General features: G+C 38.6%; 1 protein-coding gene across 1 annotated transcript in view; it reads right to left on the reverse strand.

Annotated features, from left to right (window-relative positions):
• Positions 1-4,703, reverse strand: part of zfpm2a (zinc finger protein, FOG family member 2a) — a 144,617-nt gene extending 139,914 nt beyond the window's left edge. Inside the window, exon 1 of the mRNA XM_054783273.1 lies at positions 4,391-4,703. Within this exon, the coding sequence (XP_054639248.1) occupies positions 4,391-4,430 (40 nt within the window). The 5' untranslated portion in view covers positions 4,431-4,703. The remainder of the gene's footprint in view (positions 1-4,390) is intronic.
• Between the last annotated feature and the right edge of the window lie 15,376 nt (positions 4,704-20,079).

Consider the following 20,079-nt stretch of genomic DNA (forward strand, 5'->3'; position numbering starts at 1 on the left):
ATGACAGCAGTTAACAGCAGTGCTGCAAATGCGGAACATTCTATATTCAAAAATACATTTTAACAAAAAAAACCACCTCAATTAGACAAAATCTGCCTTGTTATTTTGCAAAAAAAAAATTAAGGAGGCAATTGGGGATCCTTCAGCTAAGACAAGGCGACAACACAAGCTGTTATTGTCAAGGAACAGATGTTAGAGGGAAAGTTGGCATCTAGAAACCACTGTGCTTCTGACACAAATCACAAAGAAAAACACAGGAGATACAAAATGATTGTCACCTAATGGAAAAGAGACTCTTAAATATACAGCACGGTGTACATAGGCCTGCAAACCTTTTTCATTTCCCACCCCCGAAACATCTGACTGCCGCAGTTGCCAGTGTTTGTGGACAAGGGTGAGAGGCGGCACAATACGACTCTCTGGATACAACAACCTCCATGAGAACAAAGCTGTGCTAAGTTGTAAGAAATATGGATGTAGATTCTGTTTAAGTGCCACAAAAATAAATATATCAACACAGCTAACAGCTGATCCTTCTGCTAAAACACATAAGCACGTGATTGTTGTACTGTACAGACGCTAATGTATACACAAGCAAACACACATTTGCACACACTCACACACACACACACACACAGGATGTTGGCAGACAATTCAGTAACCACTCTTCTTATCATTTACGACTATAATCTGCCTCTGATAAATGCCCCTCAAAGATAGAAATGTCACCTGATATGATAAACAGTTTGCTGGCATTCCATAAGTGGCCATATGCAAAGGATGGTAACAGTAACAGTAGCACAACGATGGAAAAATAGTTCCAAAAAACTGTTTTTACCTTGTTTATGTGGATACATTTTCTGTTCCAACTGCAGGGACAACATTGTATATGTTGAATTTCAGATAAGTAATAATATGTGCACACAAGTTAATTAACAGTTAACAATAATATACAAATACCAAAGGCCGAAACAGATTTTTCACTTTACATGTTATCATCATTTATCATCTATCAAAAGAAGATTATCCCTCCCTTTTTTAACATTTTCATAAAATAACCAAAATGCATCATTGTACACTGCAGTGGATCATCTTCTTGAATGTGAGATCACTATCACAAAAGTAGATTAAGCATGATGACGGAGTATGACATCGTGTTAAGCTCTGGAAAGTGTGGTTGCTGTGCAGAAGTACAGCCCAGCTTGTTGCCTCACATCTTGATTGGATAATATGAAGTAGCAAAAAGAAGCTGCAAGAATTTTCAGGCGACCACATAAAGACGACAACAGTTAAGGCGATAGCACTAAGTCAATTTAATGAGCACATTTGACACAAGATGTCAGCGCATGGCCTCGGAGGGCTGCTTCAATATGCTCCCATAAACACCAGTGGAGGCACACCCCCTACATCATCCAGATTCACTTTTATGCTGTGAAACTTTGTGGGGCAATTTTAGAGAAAAATTACTCAGAGGACCCTGGTTCCAATTGAGCCTGTTCATATCTTTCCTTCCTATTAAGCATCAAACCGCTCTCCTCTGAGTACCAGTAGAGGTATGGGCATCACCAGCCGCTGGAAGAAGGGAGGGAGAGATGGAGAATAAGGAGGGTAGAGGGAGCTTGCTGGAATTCACACATCATACTACAGCAGCTAATCGCAATCCGCAGAGCATCAGCGATATTTTCATCAGTCCTGTCCAATTCTACTGACCAGCCTAACAATCTGGGCAATTTATTGGCATATTGGCACGGGGTGATAAGGCTAAAAACAACAGCAGCTAGCAGCTGGGCTGGGGAGATGAGCTGATAACATTGATATGTGCTCCCACACAAAACACCTTCACCACAATCTCCTTTTTCTATCAAACTCTTATTACAATAAAAGTGTATGGGTTTTTTCTCTTTCTTGGAAAAGGGGAGGGTGATACAGAAAGAGGGCAATAGATATATATACATATGTGTGTGTGTGTATATGTGTAACATTTCACAGAAAAAAACAAGAGGGGAAAATACATAATTTATCACTGTATTATCGGGATATCCAGGCAGCCTAATCAAGGAGCACTGAGTGACTATTTTTTGCCTTATCATCCAAAGTGGTGGAAACGGAGAAGGAATTATCAGGCAGCTGCAGATTGCTAGGCTGGAATTTTAATGGTAATAATCGGGTTTCTGATGGTATATCTTCTCTGCTTATCTTTCCCATTATCTGCCCTTATCTCCCCAGTCATCGGAGCAAATTAATGGTGCTCTTTCAGCATTTCCTTTTTATCACTGCTCAGAGAGCACCCAAGGGGAAAGAATAAGCAAAATATTAAAATACTGCATAAATCACAATTTTAGATAACAGTCCAATGTATGCAGGGAAGAGGGTGGTGGTAGTGGGAGGGTGGTGGGGGCACTGCGCCCAACAACCTTTTTGTCCTTTAGAATGACTGTCTGCGTTGACTTTCTGTGCAGTGCCTTTTTCCCAGAGTTCCCGGGGTGTGAGAGAGGATCTAGGCTCCTTGTGACCTTTCTGGTTGCAACCACAGCTTGATTATACAGCCGCACACCGGCTGCACATTAACATGATCTTACACATGACATACTAATTCACACACGGCCGGGTCACAATGATGAAAATGCAACACAAATGCTAGACTTCCTTCGCTTGACAACAACATTTGGATGCTGCGATTGGATTGGTTCAAAGATGAGCACGTCTGTCACGTCACATGCGTTGTTATGCTTGATTTGATGTTTTCGTGGCTCTGATGTGTTCAATTAATAGCTTGAATATAACATAAATTGTCCAGACTTTTACACTACTTTCCCCCATATATTTGTCCTTTTGAAGCTGTTGGAGTTAAGAGTGCATTTGCACATTTTTCGAAGGCACTATACGTTCATAAGACCATTTCTAGGAATAAGGAAAGTTTTGAATGGGAAATAATGTAAAAAAAAATATGTTCAATATTGCATGAATATGTATTGAATCAAACATACTAATTATTATTTTTATTTGAATGTAGTGATAAATATATAAATCAGAATTTCATCACACACAAAAAAAATAAAATGTCAATAAGATGGGGAAACAAATATTTAGCATACGAAAAAAAAGCACAACACCCACTGATGCACAATTGCCTTAACAAAAAAGTAGCAATAACACGCTCTTGTGTGCCAATACACAGTGTGTCCTCATGAACAGTTGAGTGCAAGCATGCAAATACATACAAACACACACATACAGATGCACAGACACCTACACAAACACCTAATATTTTTTTCCCTAGCCCCTCGCTCTTGATTGTTTTACATGTCTTCAAGCAAAAGGTATTGTGAGTTTAAGACAAATTAGTAGCAATGCATTTTTGACATCACATTCAATTACATCTCACAGTATCGGTGAAGTATTGGAAGAAACATCACACAGTGGACCTGTTAAACACACTTATTAACCACACACCCTCAGCAGTATTTAAAAGTATTGTACTTCAGGTGTATATATATGAAATTGATATTTATCCGTCCTAATAAAATGTCAACAGGAAAAATACAGGAGGCCAAAAGGTCATACCTGTAGACCTATCCTTAAAAAAGATAATCAAAACCAAAAAAAACATGACGAAACCATCTAGTAAACATTAGGGACTCCACAGTATACACGGACTATTCATTTCTGTTGAAAAAGTAAACATGTGTCAACTACGCGGAGGATGGAGGCAGGGTCAACGGTTTTTCCGAAGGACAATCAAACACAGTTTTATGAAATGAAAAATATTTAATTATTTTAATAAATACCTTCATGAACATTACAATTATTACTACGGATGTGTATATAAAAACAGTGACTTAAGAAGGAACACCTACAAAAAAATGTACTGTAAAATGTGTGTGTCTAGTCAGGTACACACACATGTGAGGGTCAATGACTATGCAAATGGAGGTGCGTGAGTGTGTGTGCGTGTGTGTGTGTGTATACGACGAATATGTGGCAATTAAAGCATCTAACAATATAATTCAATAACATTTAGATTTCTTTTCGGGTATGTATCATATCTAATTTAACCATGCTGGCTATCACAACGGGGGTGCACACACAGAAGTGTGGCACTGATACACATTTCTGGATGGAAACTAGGTTCAAGTCGGATGAAAGCACACAGAGTAAAGATCTTTTTCACTCAATTGCCGCTGGTGGTAAAACTTTTGAGCCGTGCAGCCCCACGGTGGGATTTAGAGCGGAACTCACCTCTTGAGAAGCCCACAGAATGAAGGAGCGCCGTGACATGAATGGCGGCACTTCGGCTGATTCAGTGTCACTGTGGTCACCAGCGTTTACAAACATAGTAGAAACTCTCCAAAGCCGAGAGACAACATCCAAATAAATACATAGAACTTACGTTTGATCTGCCTGGGGTTGCTCTGCTTCCTTCGGGACATGCCTGCTGCGTGGACGGTCAGTGAATCCAGGTGTAGTGCGGACAGATCGATAGCTTTTGCTTCATCCAAGCAGTCGGTTTTAATATTTTGTGTGCTGTTAAGTGAGAAAGAAAATGTTCAAGAAGGAAGCGCAACTACTTTTTTTTTTACGTATATCGTTCCGTCTGTCTTTATCTTTCTGTCCTCCCAGGCTCTGGCTTTGGCGTTGCCCCTCTCTCTTTCTCTCGCTCTAACACGCACACCCCTCTCTCTCCTCCTCTCTCTCTTTTCTCTCCGAAGTCAGCCTCTGACTGGGGAGGTAAAGTGTTTCGCGATTTTCTTTGGAGATAAGGTGTGGTCTTCACAGGCCACCGTACTTCACTTGACGTCCAATGACACTTGCTCCAAGATGTTAATTAGCATCGCCCAAAAGATGCAACTTGTTATGACAGTAAACTCCAGTCCAGCATACTACACATTAAAAATACATACACTGGTCACATTACACCTACAAATAATTTCTAATAACCGAATGTACCTGGTAATGTATCCCAAAAGCAAACACTTTGCACTCTGACTTGAACTAAACATGCAAGTTTTTGTCATTTCTATTTCTATTTGCAAAAATGATTACACCAATATTTAAAAAAAACATACATTTAAACACACGCACCCACACACACACAGAATTCGTAGGAGCAAATAAACTCTCAACATTGCTCAGTCTCAAATAATATTACATTGTTGAAGTGACAATCAAAAGTGAACAACCTCAATTTGGTCACTTGTTTATGTTAAAAACATGACTCCACAAGTTGTGAGCCTAGTCTTAAAAAAACAACAACAACAAAAAAAAAACTCACAATGCAAAAATCAATAGTATCAATACCAAGGGTAGTATCGGTATCGGAGTGATGCTAGGATACACTGATTTTTTTCTGTTATTATTATTAGGGCCCGAGCACTAAGATCCAGCCTGTGCAATACTGTAATTTTATTTGTTATTATTTTTTTTCTGTTGTTCACATTGATCCATTTTTGATATTGTATTTATAGTTTGTTATATTGTTTACAAACCATTGGAATACATTCTTGAACACAAGTTTGGAGGATTTGAATGTTTGTTTAGTTACACAATAACAGGGAATAAGAGAATCATTTTCTTATTTTTTGATATCGTTATACTGTCTATAATGTATTTACTGTATATAGTGTTAAAATGTCCGCAAATAAATTTGTTGATAAAAATAGTGGTTTGCCTAAAATCTTTGTCCGATGGTTTGTTCTGATCATAGTCATAACCAACAAATTACAGGCAAAATAACAAAAATCATTCCAAGAACTCGAACATTTCCAAGTGAAAAGTATACTGTAGGTATCCATATCAGTATACTGTATACCAGTATCTGTATTTACGTGGTATTGGATCAATACCAAAATTTGCAGTATCACCCAACCCCACTTTACGCATTTCAAAAAGGAGTAGTTATAACACTTTACTTTTAAATGTACACAAACATAGAATATCCCTATCTCCCTAAAACATGACATAATTATAAATGTCAAATTCAAAAAGAAATAATGTTCTGTTCGTTTGGACCCTTGCTCCCACAATGCACTCATGGGTTTATCTAAACTGACCCCAGATGACATCTAGGCCAGGAAATAAAAGATGCAAACCACCATCGTTTAAAATGTGATTGCACTAACATCTTCCAGTGAAACTGAATAACATTCACACACCAAAAGGCATTTCCAGACTCAGAACATGCATTTTTTAATATATATATTTTTTCTTAACATGTATATATAACACATTCAGATTTCAACAGCCATGTTCTGAATAGTTGCCCAAACTTGAAATCACTCCCTTCAATTAGCTTGTTGGACTGCAAAGGAAGACAAGCAAGTGGCCTGTGAAATTATCTCATAACCCAATTCCACAAGTTTGGAATGGAGTGTAAAAGCACATAATAATTCATGTGGCAGACAGTCAGTGGTGGTTCTCTTCCATGAGAGCATCTGTTTTGCAAAACACCTGACCCTGTGTTCCCCTCTATCCTTTGGTGGCTCCAGGTGAAGTAAAGGCTTTCCTTAATTATTTCCTTCCATTGAGCGCAATGAGCTACACATAGTCATTGTTGTTAACGCCCTGACAGTTGTACAGTATATACAAAAATGGGAAAATGTGTTCACAAATGTACAAACAATAAAATTTGGACAACTAAGAATTTTTTTTTTTAAAGAAAGTCATGTAGGATCATTTTTGTCTGTGCTAACCTTCCAAAATTCAAAATTAGAAACAAAATGAAAATATGATTAAAATCGGACAATCGCCCTCTGCATACATATCAGCAACATAGCATCTATACACTCAATAATAACAGTTGTAATGAACAACAACTTTTTGCATGAGAGGGAGTCAAATTGCCAGCTGAAGATTAATTTAACGCCACTACTAAATCCTGTGACTGCAACATGGTTCTTCTCTGCTGTTCCCGAGCCCCAGTGGCTCGTTTGTAACCATGTGTGATTGACAGGTACAAATCTGAAAGAGAGAGGGTTTTTTTTGTCCCTACTGCTCAGACCAGATGGTTGTGATAATTAACATGATACTGTTTTCATCGCAGGGGAAATCACTGACACAAGGTTGGTCATATTAATAGGTTAAGGTAGATAGTGTTTGCTGTTGGGAGGCTGCACAGTGCAGCCACATAATCAGATTATTAGTGGAACGGTTGATTTGATGTGCTAAATCATTTGATTAGAACTGCCAAGTCACATTTGGGGACTGCCATTCAGTGTCAATGCAGGGAAGGTGTTCTGTCTGGTCGCTGCATCATGTTCACAATTAGAAAAGGGTTTTAAAGGCTCATAGGTGAGGATGTGCAAATACTGTGGGACATGTTAGCATTTACTGATAAAGTTTCAACTACTCTTCAACCACTGAATATATCCGCCACAAGTGACTGGTTTTTAACTAGAGCTCTGTTTTCTAAAGCAGTGGTGCTTTCACAATGGACATGAATGGCTAATAAAATTGCATAGCTGATAAATGAGAGGACAAAAAGTATAATTCCATCCAAATGTATTTTGTTTCGACCAGGGTCAGGCAAAATTATCTGACACATTTGTAGGTTAAATAAAAGACAAATAAAGTAAAGAAACATAAAAGTGTTTTTATTTTTGAAAAGTACATATAATGCCATTTTTTTCATATAATGCCATTTTGCTTTGTTTCTTTATAATGCCATTGTTTTTCGTTTCTTTGTCAGTTGCTGCCATGAATTGGACTGGTGAGCATCGCGCTTTCATTGTGGAAACGTTTATCAAAACAAACGAATCTGTAACTGCAACACAACGAGCGTTCCGTTTGCACTTCAATCTTGGCAGACATGATCCCGTACCAGCTCAAAGCACCATCTTGTTATGGGTTACCAACTTCAGAGCTACTGGATCTGCATTGAGTGTGTGGACAATAATGGATCCCATTTGACTGATTTAATTTTTAAAACATAATGAAACAGAATGGTATCATATGTACTTTCAAAAATAAAAACACTTTCTTGTTTCTTTACTTTATTTGCCTTTTATTTAACCTACAAATGTGTCAGGTCATTTTGCCTGACCCTGTGTAAGTGGCTTCATTTAGTGGCTTTGAAAAATATAGTGTAATTGTACTATTACCAATACACTTCTGAAACAATATTTTCTAGGGATGCTACGATTAGGTTTTTATGCTACCGAAACTGATACCAATCATCCGTGAGTGAAGTCGGCCGATACCGATCACATACTGCAGATTAAGTGTACATTTTTAAATGTACTATTGGCTATATCGGGGTCACCAGCGTTTTTTCTTGTGAGAGCTGCTTTTACAAAATGAAAATGGTCAAGAGCTACTCATTTTTGTAACGTTTATTTTCATGGCTTATTTCAACCCAAACCGAATATGCTTGTTTTACCAGAACATTAACAAAATGCTGGTGTCCACAACTCATATATTTTGTACTTCAGAATGCATTTCTTTGTAGTGTTCTCACATTATTAACTGAAAACCTGAATGAAAAGCAGGCTTGCAGGCGCCTCATGTGGTCGTGGGTTTTTGAGGCACAAACCCCGCCGAGATATTTTTTGTGGCATGTTTTGTAGGGTGCAAAACTTATATCACTCTGACAACAACAGGAAGCCCCACACGGCAGACATGCTTGTTTTGACTTTGTGAAGGGAAAGTGGGCGGGAGACGGTCGCTATAGGCTGGAGGCTGCGATGGTGTCGGAGATGATCGACGAAGGTGATCGCCGTTAAAAAGCAAGTGTCTGCATATGCCGATACCATGCTTTTTTACGGAAATCGGCCGATACTGATTAGTGGCCAGTCGATCGGAGCACGCCTAATATTTTCATATATATTTTAGGTACTTGGTTCATTCAACTTCATTAATTTGTCCAGGAAATTGTTTGAGATAATTTTTTTCTGAAGGAGTTTTTTATTTTTATTTAAATGTACTAAGATGGTGTAGGTTATTGTGTTACATCGTGATACTAATCAGTTTGTGGGCTTTTTCTGTGACTGTTTTGGGGTAAAATGTATGATTTCACAGTAGCTTTTTTACAAAGTTGCGGCAAAAGTTGTTTTGAGGCTTATTTTTTTCAATAACATTGCATCAGCTGTGATTTTACAAATTTGTTAGCAATGTTTTAAAAGGACGATATCCAACCTTCTCAAAATTCTTTTTTTTTAACCAAAAGAACACCACCACGGGTAGCATATGTTACCAGTAGTGGTTTAAAAAATGTGTTATTAAGGATGAGTCGGATACTAGTCTTAGACGATACAAGCTGCTGTGCTTCAGGCAGTTACTGCGCTGAGCCCTGAGGACGTTGTAGAGGCTCATGGGTAAGGTCACAGTGAAGGAACAGGCAATGGTCATCAAGGTGAAAAGGTCTCTGTACAGGAAGTGGAACAGGACCGGCTGGTACCATGTATCTACGCCGACCACGGAGGTGACAGCTCTTAGACGAGTATCCGTTACGGATAATGGATTTTTGCTGAGTGCGAGCATGAAACGAGTACAGCTCCTCATTATCCGTGATCGTGGTGAAGGAAAATCCTCATTGGGTAACGACCTATGTACTCACTCTTCACGCTCTGTGATTGGCCAGTCACACATAGCGGCCGACCCTCCTTAGACAGACTCGAGAGGAACCATGCCCCTCACTCTTTCAGACACAAATACAATACAGACAGTGACGCTCTGCTTTGTTGGCTCGACTCTAGCTCACATTTTATATTTCTCTCTATTTTGGTTTGTATGATATTTAAAGTTAGTTGGTAGACTTGTTTCGTTACGTACGCGATGTATTTGACAAGACAGACCTGTAAACGGCTCGTGTTGCATCGGTCACTGCCTGTGATTTTTGTTTTTATTTTCGTCTGCTTGCTTCTTTGTTTGGCTGGTGATATACAGTAAAGTCAGTTGGAAAACTCGTCGTAGTACTGACCGTGGTGCTTTTGGGAAAACTACAGTGAACAAGGCTGACAGATTATTTCCCTGTTTGCCATCGCTGGATGTTTGCATGAATCACCAACTTCACACAGATCATAAAAAAATAATGAAATAATAAAGTCTTACACATCACTTACATCACTTACAAACACACACGTACACATATAGCTGAATAATAAAGAATAAATATAGCAACTTCTGATCAATCCATTAAAATAATGTACAGATTTAAGCCCCACCCATTTCCGCTCAAATCACGCCCACTTCCGGTTCATGCCACGCCCACTCCAAGTACCGCTAAGGATACAGATAATTTAGATGGGTGAACAGATACAGATACAGATAGTGGTGTACTCACTCATCCCTATAGACCGGGGGTGCTTACACTTTTTCAGCATGCAAGCTGCTTTTAAAATGACCAAGTCCCGAAGATCTACCTCCTATTATAAAAATAGAAAATATATTTTTAAATATATAAATGTGTAATGTATTTACTGTATTTACAAATACGGGTATGTATGTACTTAGTACATGTATATCGGGGTGCACACATGCAAGTTACAAGTCGGCATGATCTATCTCTTACTATAAAACATATAACAAATATAGTATATTATCTAACCGGTAAACTTTGAAACTACTACACTAAATACTAATGATTTGTATTTCACATTCACAGTTTCAAAGTTTACAGTTAATCAAAGTAGTTGATAGCGTTCAACAATTCACAATTTAATGCAATATGGCAATAAAGATAATTACATATAATTCCTCAATGGTTGTGCACATAACCTCAGTAGTATGTCAGTTAAAATAGCTATGTAGCTTTCATTAGACACACAATTCATGCATTACTTCCAGTTAGCTAACTGCAAATGCTAGCATTTGCTATCAAACATGACAGGTTTACAAGAAATGAAAATGGTTATGCAAAAGACAATGCAGCCAAAGTCAAGGCAACACATTAAAAAGGTTTCTGCAATGGGCACATTTTCCAATTATCCATTATATAAATGTACAAAACCCACATTTCTATAGTGAAGTTCAGGACGCGAAGCGAAGCCATCCATTGACTTTTTTTCTACATAACTAGCCGTTACAAATGAGCGGATAACTTTTGTTATAGATATAGTTCTAGTTATAGGCATATAGATATAGTTGTGGATATAGGCATCTTACCGCCGAGTTAGTTTATCCGTAATCAGAATAATAAAGATGAAAGTTGCATTGCTGTGTGCGGCTTGAGACGTCTACTCACCACTTTTTCTTCGCCACGGGAGGAGCACCAGCGAATCACGAGGGGAGCTTCATGTCAGCTGGCGACGTGACATTTATGAGATCGACCCACACTACCTTTGCGATCTACCGGTAGCTCGCGATCGAAGTAATGGGCACCCCTGCTCTAGATTATACCAAAAAGTCTTATTTTTCACAATTACAAACTAAACTACAGAAAAATTGTTGTAAATTTAAATAAAATAACTGTCTTTCACTGCTGTTGGTATTCCCTTATAGTACATGTCCGTGGCACGTGCACTCACACAAAAGCAGTCTCAGGGAGGTGATGAACAATTTGCAGTGATGTTGTTACAATAGGATATACATTCACTGACAGCTTCCATCAGTAGCTAAAGTTTGCCAAATTACTATCATTAGCTTACAGCAAACATAAGGTAACATACACAAAGCAGGAAAAGGCGGGTTATAATGCTAGCAGTATGTCTGAATGTTGGCGCCCCCTAGGGAACTAGAGGGAAACGCTGCACACAGTCCCTTCAAGGCAGTGGTTCTCATCTGGTTCAGCTGCGGGACCCACCATCACCCCTAAATGATGAACTATGAACTATTTCAGTTTTTTAAATTTTGTTTAAATTACAAGTTCCAAATGTTTTTTGTCTCACTCCCCCTTTGTGCTTTTGCATATTGTAGCTCTACTTAAAACCTCATTATGATCCAAATGTGCAAAATGCAAATTCTAGCAATTTTTCAACTGGTCTTAAGATTTTTATCAGGAGTGTATCACAGGGCAGCTTTCAATTTGTGGATGAAACAGCTCAGTCAAACACAATCACAATGTCCTTGTTATGCAGACATTCTCATGTCCATCCATCCATCCATCTTCTATGCGGCTTATCCTCACTAGGGTCGCGGTTATGCTGGAGCCTATCCCAGCTGACTTCGGGCGAGTGGCGGGGTACACCATGGACTGGTAAGACGAGAGGTGGGGGACTGTGCAACGATATCAGGGGTAGGGAAACTATGGCTCCGGAGCCAGACGTGGCTGCCTCGCAGGCATTTCTTAACATGATAAAAATGTGTTTATTTATGTATGTATTATATACATATATATTATATATTATATATGTATTTATTTTGCTAACATTTTAAAGTAAAACATTACAGAAATCACAGTGTTAAAACTAGCGTTCAAAATGTAAAACCTTCTCATGCATTTTAATCCATCCATCCATTTTCTACCATGATGAGGGTGTGCCTGCTGTCCTTCTGATATTTTTCCGGGTTAGACACCAAAACTCGATTATTACTGGATAAAGCGATAGCCTACCCGGGTTATTGAGAGGTCAAGAGGTAAACTCCGCCCCTTTAATCAAATTGTCAGCTGGCTAATTATGCAGCGCAAACCCTTTTGACAAAGACGATGGCAAAAAGAAATAAATATACGGAGTATACGTATATTGTACGGATGGTACAAACCTTGCAGCATCGGAAGTCACGTCAAGGGTAACCAGTATTTTATTTATTCTTGGTTAGCTTCAGTATAACGTTAATAAAAACAATACATTCAGAGGCTTATTATACTCTAAAATAGCTGGCCTTGCATAAAAATGCACACATTTAGTTATATTTAAGGTTAAAAAATATTATATGGCTCTCACGGTAATACATTTTGAAATATGTAGCTTTCATGGCTCTCTTAGCCAAAAAGGTTCCTGAGCCCTGCTCTATGTGAACTGCTTCCTGTGTCACTAAATCAATAACAGTACTGCTGCTGCACACCTACCATGTTAAGCTGTTTATGCGGGTGTTTTATTTGAGGTGGAAAAAGTCGCAAATGGGATCTGTTTATTTGTAGGGATCGCCATTAGCGGTGCTCTCTAAAAAATATATAATTAGTCGACTATCAACAAAATCAAAAATCTGATCTGACTATGAAAATCCTTCATCGAAGGCAGCCCTAGTATTGTTAGCTACCAGTACATGTTGTATGAGAAACTCCCATCAATGAGACATGATTTTATTAATGGCAAAAGTTTTATGACCGCTGAATGCATGACCAATTTTTAACTGAAAATGAAATTCTTTCTGAATGCACATGCTCTCAAAAGGAGCACCCCCCCCAACCCTCCAAAAAAGTACCAAAATAATTTTCGGGCTGCTCAACTTGGGATGATTACACAATGCTAAATTACAACGACTCATTCCCTTATAACAAAGAGTTAATTAAACAATGATTCATTTCTTTCCAAATTAATATTTCGATAACACTATGTTACACATCTTAAGGGATGAAACTGTACCATTATTGTGCTAATTTGCCCTGAATGGAATATTGCCATACTCACAGCTGCATGTTCCTTCACTATTTGCTAGTGAGCAGCTGTGCTGCATGTAATGTCACAGTGCTGGGCACGACAAATTATTCGGTTGATGTTGTGGAGTGGATCACACATGTCCAGTGACAGCCATCCTTTTGGACAGGAACTCCATCGTTAAAGAGCCGCCTCAGCAGTTAAAGTTGGACAGCAGTGTTATGAGTTTGCCTGCTGTGGTGTCACCCTCTGGCTGTTGGGGATTGGTTTGTCTCCATAGGAGTGTGTGTATGCGTGCGTGTGTGAGTGCGTGTGCGTGTGTGCGTGTGCGTGTGTATAGGCTCGAGACACAAGATCACATCGGTAAATGATAACTTTACTTTGACATGATGTGCTTTTTTTTTTTAAACAACCATAAACAGAAGTTGTGGATGTCCAGTCTTTCTTAAATGTTCTTGTGCAGGTTGTGGCTAAACACTTGAGGCCCCAATCCATCCAACCGGCAGCAGCAAGCAAACAGATGTCTGAGCGAGTGCCCACTCTGATGGCTAAGCTGCCAAAACCACCGGCGGGCCTGGAGGCCTTAGTGGCACTTCTTTCCAAGCAGGCTTCATTCTCCGCATCACCATCTAACACAAATTCTCTCCTCTTTCCCAAAAATACAGTAAATCCTAGTATATGGCGAAAATGATGAGCTTTATGTTAAAAAATAAATTACACCAAACACCAGACGACTACAGCAGAATTTGGCAGTCTTGAGTTATAAAAAAATATTATTATTATTGTATTTTATTATAATAAAATACAAAAAATGCGTGGGATGAACAAAGCATGCTTCCCCCAGGAGTGCAAATCTGTAAATAAAGGACAAAGAGGGAGGGGGAGAAAGAAAGGGACAGTATACTGCTAATCATTGTCTTATGTGGTCAAACTGAGATTGTAACACCTCCGGGGAAAAACAAATGCCTTTGAATGGATTAGAATCATATATACACCATTCTACTTCCAAGGACGTAATTAGTTTAAATAACACCGTTGCTTTCTTAAGAGACTGCAAATTGATCACAGTTGAGAGGGAATGCAGCCTGTCGAGTGAGCAAATGAATGAAATGGTTCCTAAAAGGTTCATTTCATAAGGAATCTGTACACATCAGTCCTAATTTTTAATTTTAATCTGAAGTAACCCTAGAAAAACAGGCAACAAAGGACAAACTGGGAATTTTGGATTCGGCCTGTAAAGGGGTGTGACAGCCCAGTATTTTTTTTGTTTTCTGAAAACCTTCCATCAGATGTGGTGGCCGGTGCACCATGTCGTCAGAATAATACAAACCATCAATAATATACGAAAACGCAATATAACAACGCATGGCATTAGAGAATTAGGAATGAAGACCATTATTACAAAAGCAAGAAACCACTTAACGCTTTATCTTTGAAAACAACACCTCCAAACTACAAACCTCTACACTACAACATCATTAGAATCAATATATCTAATAAATTGTCCAAAAAAAATCTAATAAAATACATCACGCTCACCACTCACTCATAAAATGTGCCGTTCATGTGATGATGCATTCAAGCGCACTGGTAACTTTGAGTGTTAGGGAATAGACTTTCAGACATCAACCAATCAGAAGATGCTAGCCTTGTGTGGTGAATAGAAAATCTGGTTGGTGAAAAAAAAAACAAAGAACAAAACAGCGGCATTATTAATAGTGTGTATGTGACAGTGGCCAGCACTCACGATTCTGAAGGCCCCTGGCAGATTATTTTGACATAGCAACACATAGAAGCTGAAATCTGATTGGACAAAAATAATCTAACATACACTACTGCAAGCAGTGCAGCCAAGAGACACGCTACTTAATGAAGATAATAGACTGGTGGGAAATATGTATACAATTTCATGGAATAAATACTACAATTAAATTGTAAATGTTACTCAGTGTCACTGATAGTGTTTAGGCCAGCAGAGAAGGTTTTCCTGGCCCTGACTGCACACCACTGAGCGGATATATGTGAAAAAGTGTTTGCCCCCTTCCTGATTTCTTATTTTTTTTGCATGTTTGTCACACTTAAATGTTTCAGATCATCAAAGAAATGTTGATATTGGTCAATGACAACACAATTGAACACAAAATGCAATTTTTAAATAAACTTTTTATTTTTAAAGGGAGAAAAACACTCCAAACCTACAGTGTACATAGCCCTGTGTAAAAAAGTAAACCTAAACCTAAACCTAATAACAGATTGGGCCACCCTTAGCAGCAACAACTGCAATCAAGCGTTTGTGATAACTTGCAATGAGTCTCTCACAGCGCTGTGGAGGAATCTTTGCAGAATTGTTGTAATTCAGCCACATTGGATGTTTTTCCAGTATGAACCGCCTTTTTAAGGTCATGCTATAGCTTCTCAAAAGGATTCAGGTCAGGACTTTGACGAGGCCACTCCAAAGTCTTCATTTTGTTTTTCTTCAGCCATTCAGTGGTGGACTTGCTGGTGTGTTTTGGATCAATGTCCTGCTGCAGAACGCAAGTTTTTTTCAGCTTGAGGTCACAAACAGATGGCCGGACATTCTCTTTCCGGATTTTTTTAGTAAGCAGCAGAATTCATGGCTCCACTTATCTCAGCAAGTATTCCAGGTCCTGAAGCACCAAAATAGCCCCAGACCATCACACTACCATCACAATATTTTACTGTTGTTATGATATTCTTTTTCTGAAATGCAGCATTACTTTTACACCAGATGTAATGGGACACGCCTTCCAACTGTTGTAATTTCAGTACAACAGACCAAACGAATAGTGAACAACGCAGGATTGTAGAAATAATGTATGATATGATGGAGAAATACGAAGTGCTTGCATAGTGGGTGTGGCCACTAGTTGAGGGCTGTGGCCTCAATAGCTGTATGGGAGTGAAGGATGAGCCAAAGTTATTTACTTTTTATATTCCCAGTAATTTATTTTATTCCCAGTAATTCCAGTAAAGTTCGTATCTCCGTAGGAACATCTCAGTGTGGAGTTTGAATGTTCTCCACGTGAGTGTGATGTTTCTTTCCGGGTACCTCGGCTTCCTCCCACATTCCAAAAATATGCATGCTAGGTTAAATGGAGATTCTTAATTGTCCACAGGTGTGAACGTGAGTGTGAATGGTTGTTTGTCTATATGGTCATATGTGCCCTGCGACTCAGTCCAGGGTGTACCCCACCTCTCGTCCGAAGACAACTGGGATTGGTGGATGGATAATTCCAGCAAATGAAAATGGCAGTTCATTCCTCAAGAGTGTTTCAACCGTCCGTAATGTTGTCACGTTTTATGTTTCTCTATGCAAAGAGTTTTATTTTCTTAAATGCATCTTTCGTATTCACACATTTAAGGATGAACTCTAACTAGGATGCAAATTATGTTATGTAAAAGGTTTAACTATTTTTTTAAAGTGTGCACTTGCAGTAATTCTGATATAGAAATATATTCAGCATTTACGTTTTACTTGAACATTTCTACTCAAATTACTAAAAAACAACTGACCATTATTGTCACATTAGGTAAACATCACTAGGCATTCGTTAACATGTCCACTACACAAGTGCAACTCTTATTATTCTTCTAAGAATTTAGTAAATTCTATTTTATTTTATATTTTGGACTATATATAGGCAGTACATATACAGTATGCAGGATGTGTACCTATCTCCACCTGATCCCTCTTGGGACCCACAGCGGAGCAGCAACATAATATAGTCTGTTGGTGTATTTTATGTGTGTCTGCTGGTTTATTACATATGCAGAGGCATCAGTGCATAGTAAAATGGAAAAATGCATCAGTGTATTCAGAAAAAGGCAGACCGAAGACAGCTCAGAAAATAAATCTACATCTGCCAGGCTCCATGCAAACAGCAGGGCCATCCTTAATGGTGAAACCATTGATGAAAACAGATAAAATGTTTAAATATTCAGACATTCCTTTCACCCAGTATCAAAAGCGTCCAGATGTGGGAAGCTGAAGTTGTATCACGAAGGGAAAGACAGCCATTGAAAGGAATTTTCACCCATATAAAAGTATTTTATGGCATGCAAATAAATGGTAATTTTGGATTATGGAGAAATAAAAACATGCCAATAAACCCTATCATTTGGGACTAAAACTCCACAAACAGGAGACACTTTCAATTTCCTTTGCATGTCTCCCTCTTTTAGATGCTTGCGATTGCCGCAAAATTAATCCATTCAACAATCTGTGGCTTAAATTTGAGGATTTACAGTTTTTTTTAGAATATCAATAAGTTCCAATTGAAGGGAGGATTCTTTTGCAATTCAGGCATGTTCAGGCGATAACGCTAGAGTTGGCATGAAGAGAGGCGAAGATGGATTAATTATGCAGAGAACATGGAAATTCTGCTTATCATCGCTTAGCAAAGGAGCCCAGCTCACATAATCAGAAAAACGAGGATGAAAAAAATAACAATGCAATGGCACCTTCCAGCCCATCGTGTTACAAGTTAGATTTTTCCTGTAATTAAAAAGTAACATACAATTATATGCATATCTCGTATGCAGGCTATGAGTGGGTGTATATTAAATAATTGCATTGCAATGTGAGGTTTGAAGTGAAAAACAGAAAAAGAAGTTGAGAAAATGGTATTGCACTAGGGTATAGCTCCCCTGGGTTGGATTGAACTACTTAGAAAGTGAAAATTTAAATTATCTTTGGAAAGCAAACAAAAACAAAGGCTAAAGAGAAATGAAGCTGAATATATATTTATTTAAAGGCCAAACGGTGTTTTTCCAACGTGCTCTCAGTGTATTTGCAGTAAATAAATAGTGATTATGTCTGAAGGCAGTTAGCAAGTCTCCACTGAGAGTGTTATGATATTGAAAGATACAGTAAGGGAAATACTTATTTGTAAGTTTGTCCCCTTAAAAAGACATGATGACTCCAGAATTTCTATGGATATAAACATAGACATAAGATTTTAAAAATCCAGAAAAAACACCGAACATTGCAGCAACATTATTGACACCTAGTGACCAGTGTAGAATACTACGTCATTCACAGCATCTTTGAATGCGTCTTCTGAATGCCTTATGTATGTAATTTTGTTCATTTAGTCACCGTTATGCTTGAAAATGCTTAAAAAACACAAAATTTGCTTCAATATGCATATTATTCAACCACAAAATAGCATAATTTCTGAATTAATGTTTTTGTGATAGTGTGAAATTTAAACCGCAAAGTATAATTTTTGTAAAGTATTTGATCCCAAAGCAACATGTGACTTAGCACTTGGTGGCGAAATCCTTGTTGGCAAGCACAGATGTCAGATGTTTCTGTAGTGAGTCACCAGGTTTGTGCACATCTCAGGAGGTATTTTGGTCCACTCCTCTTCACAGATACTATCCAAATCCTGAAGGTTTCATTGCTGCCATTGCTGGCAAATCAAGTTTCCGCTCCCTACACAGATTTTCAATTAAATTTCAGGACCTGAATGTGCTTCTTCTTGAGCGACTCCATTGCTGCCTTGGCCGTATATTTTGGGGTCATTGTCCTGCTGGAAGAACCATCCACAACCCTTCTTCAGTGTTCTGGCTGAGGTCAGGAAGTTCTCATCCAAAATCTATGGTACATTGCAAGTACATCAGTTTGGTCTTCCTGTACCCTTCCTGTGCAAAAGAAACAGTCCAAAAGCAGGATGTTTACACCTCCGTGTTTGACAGTGGGGATGGTGTCACTGGGGTCACATTCAGCATTTCTCTTTAGACAGAACAACACATGCACCTTCTTGAGCGGGGTACCTTGCAGTCGCTACGGTGATGTGTGTAACCAATGGTTTTCTTGGTGACTGTGGTCCCAGGTCCTCCTGTTAATGGTCACAGGTGAGCTGGAACCTATATCAACTGACTTTGAGCAAGAGGCAGGATACACCGACAATCCTATAAAGACAACCATTCACACATGCACGCATATACAGTACATACATTTCCTTTAACGGCACTAATTTTTTTTTACCCTTGGCCCACATTGTAGTTTGAGGAAAGGCAGCGGTGTGTCAGTGATGTCGATCCACAAATGGAAACAAATATTGGACCAAGACAAAAATGGACAAAGAAAAGGGTATTTTGAATGATAAGTTTAGCTTCATAGCCCTGGCAGATGGCTCTCTCGACAAGACCTATGTTATTTGTATCTACTGTTGCTGTGAGTTGAATTGTCACGGAGTACGTCACCAGAAGTTAGTGGAAAACTAACCTTAGCATACAAGTGTCCCAAGTAACTAGTGTTTTTTAGATGTGAGCTGTTTCTCGGCTGATTTTTGCTTTGAACTGTGAGAAAAGGAGGCTTAGGGGCTTGCGTCAATGTGACTATGACTGAAGATGAGAATGGATGTAAATAGCATCAGCAGCTCTAGCATTCGCAGCGCACTTGCTGCTAGTGACCGGGAAAGATTTTCAACACATCCATAAAACATACGTACATTGTAGCAATCTAATTTATCTTATTTATTATGTATTATGTAAAACTATGACAGGAGGAACATCAAATTAAAAACAATAAACGGGATTCACCATCCACCAGTACAAGCCTGGAGTTTCTTTTTCAGACAGG

Source organism: Dunckerocampus dactyliophorus, chromosome 7 (genome assembly GCF_027744805.1).
Source record: "Dunckerocampus dactyliophorus isolate RoL2022-P2 chromosome 7, RoL_Ddac_1.1, whole genome shotgun sequence".
NCBI classification, from domain to species: domain Eukaryota; kingdom Metazoa; phylum Chordata; class Actinopteri; order Syngnathiformes; family Syngnathidae; genus Dunckerocampus; species Dunckerocampus dactyliophorus.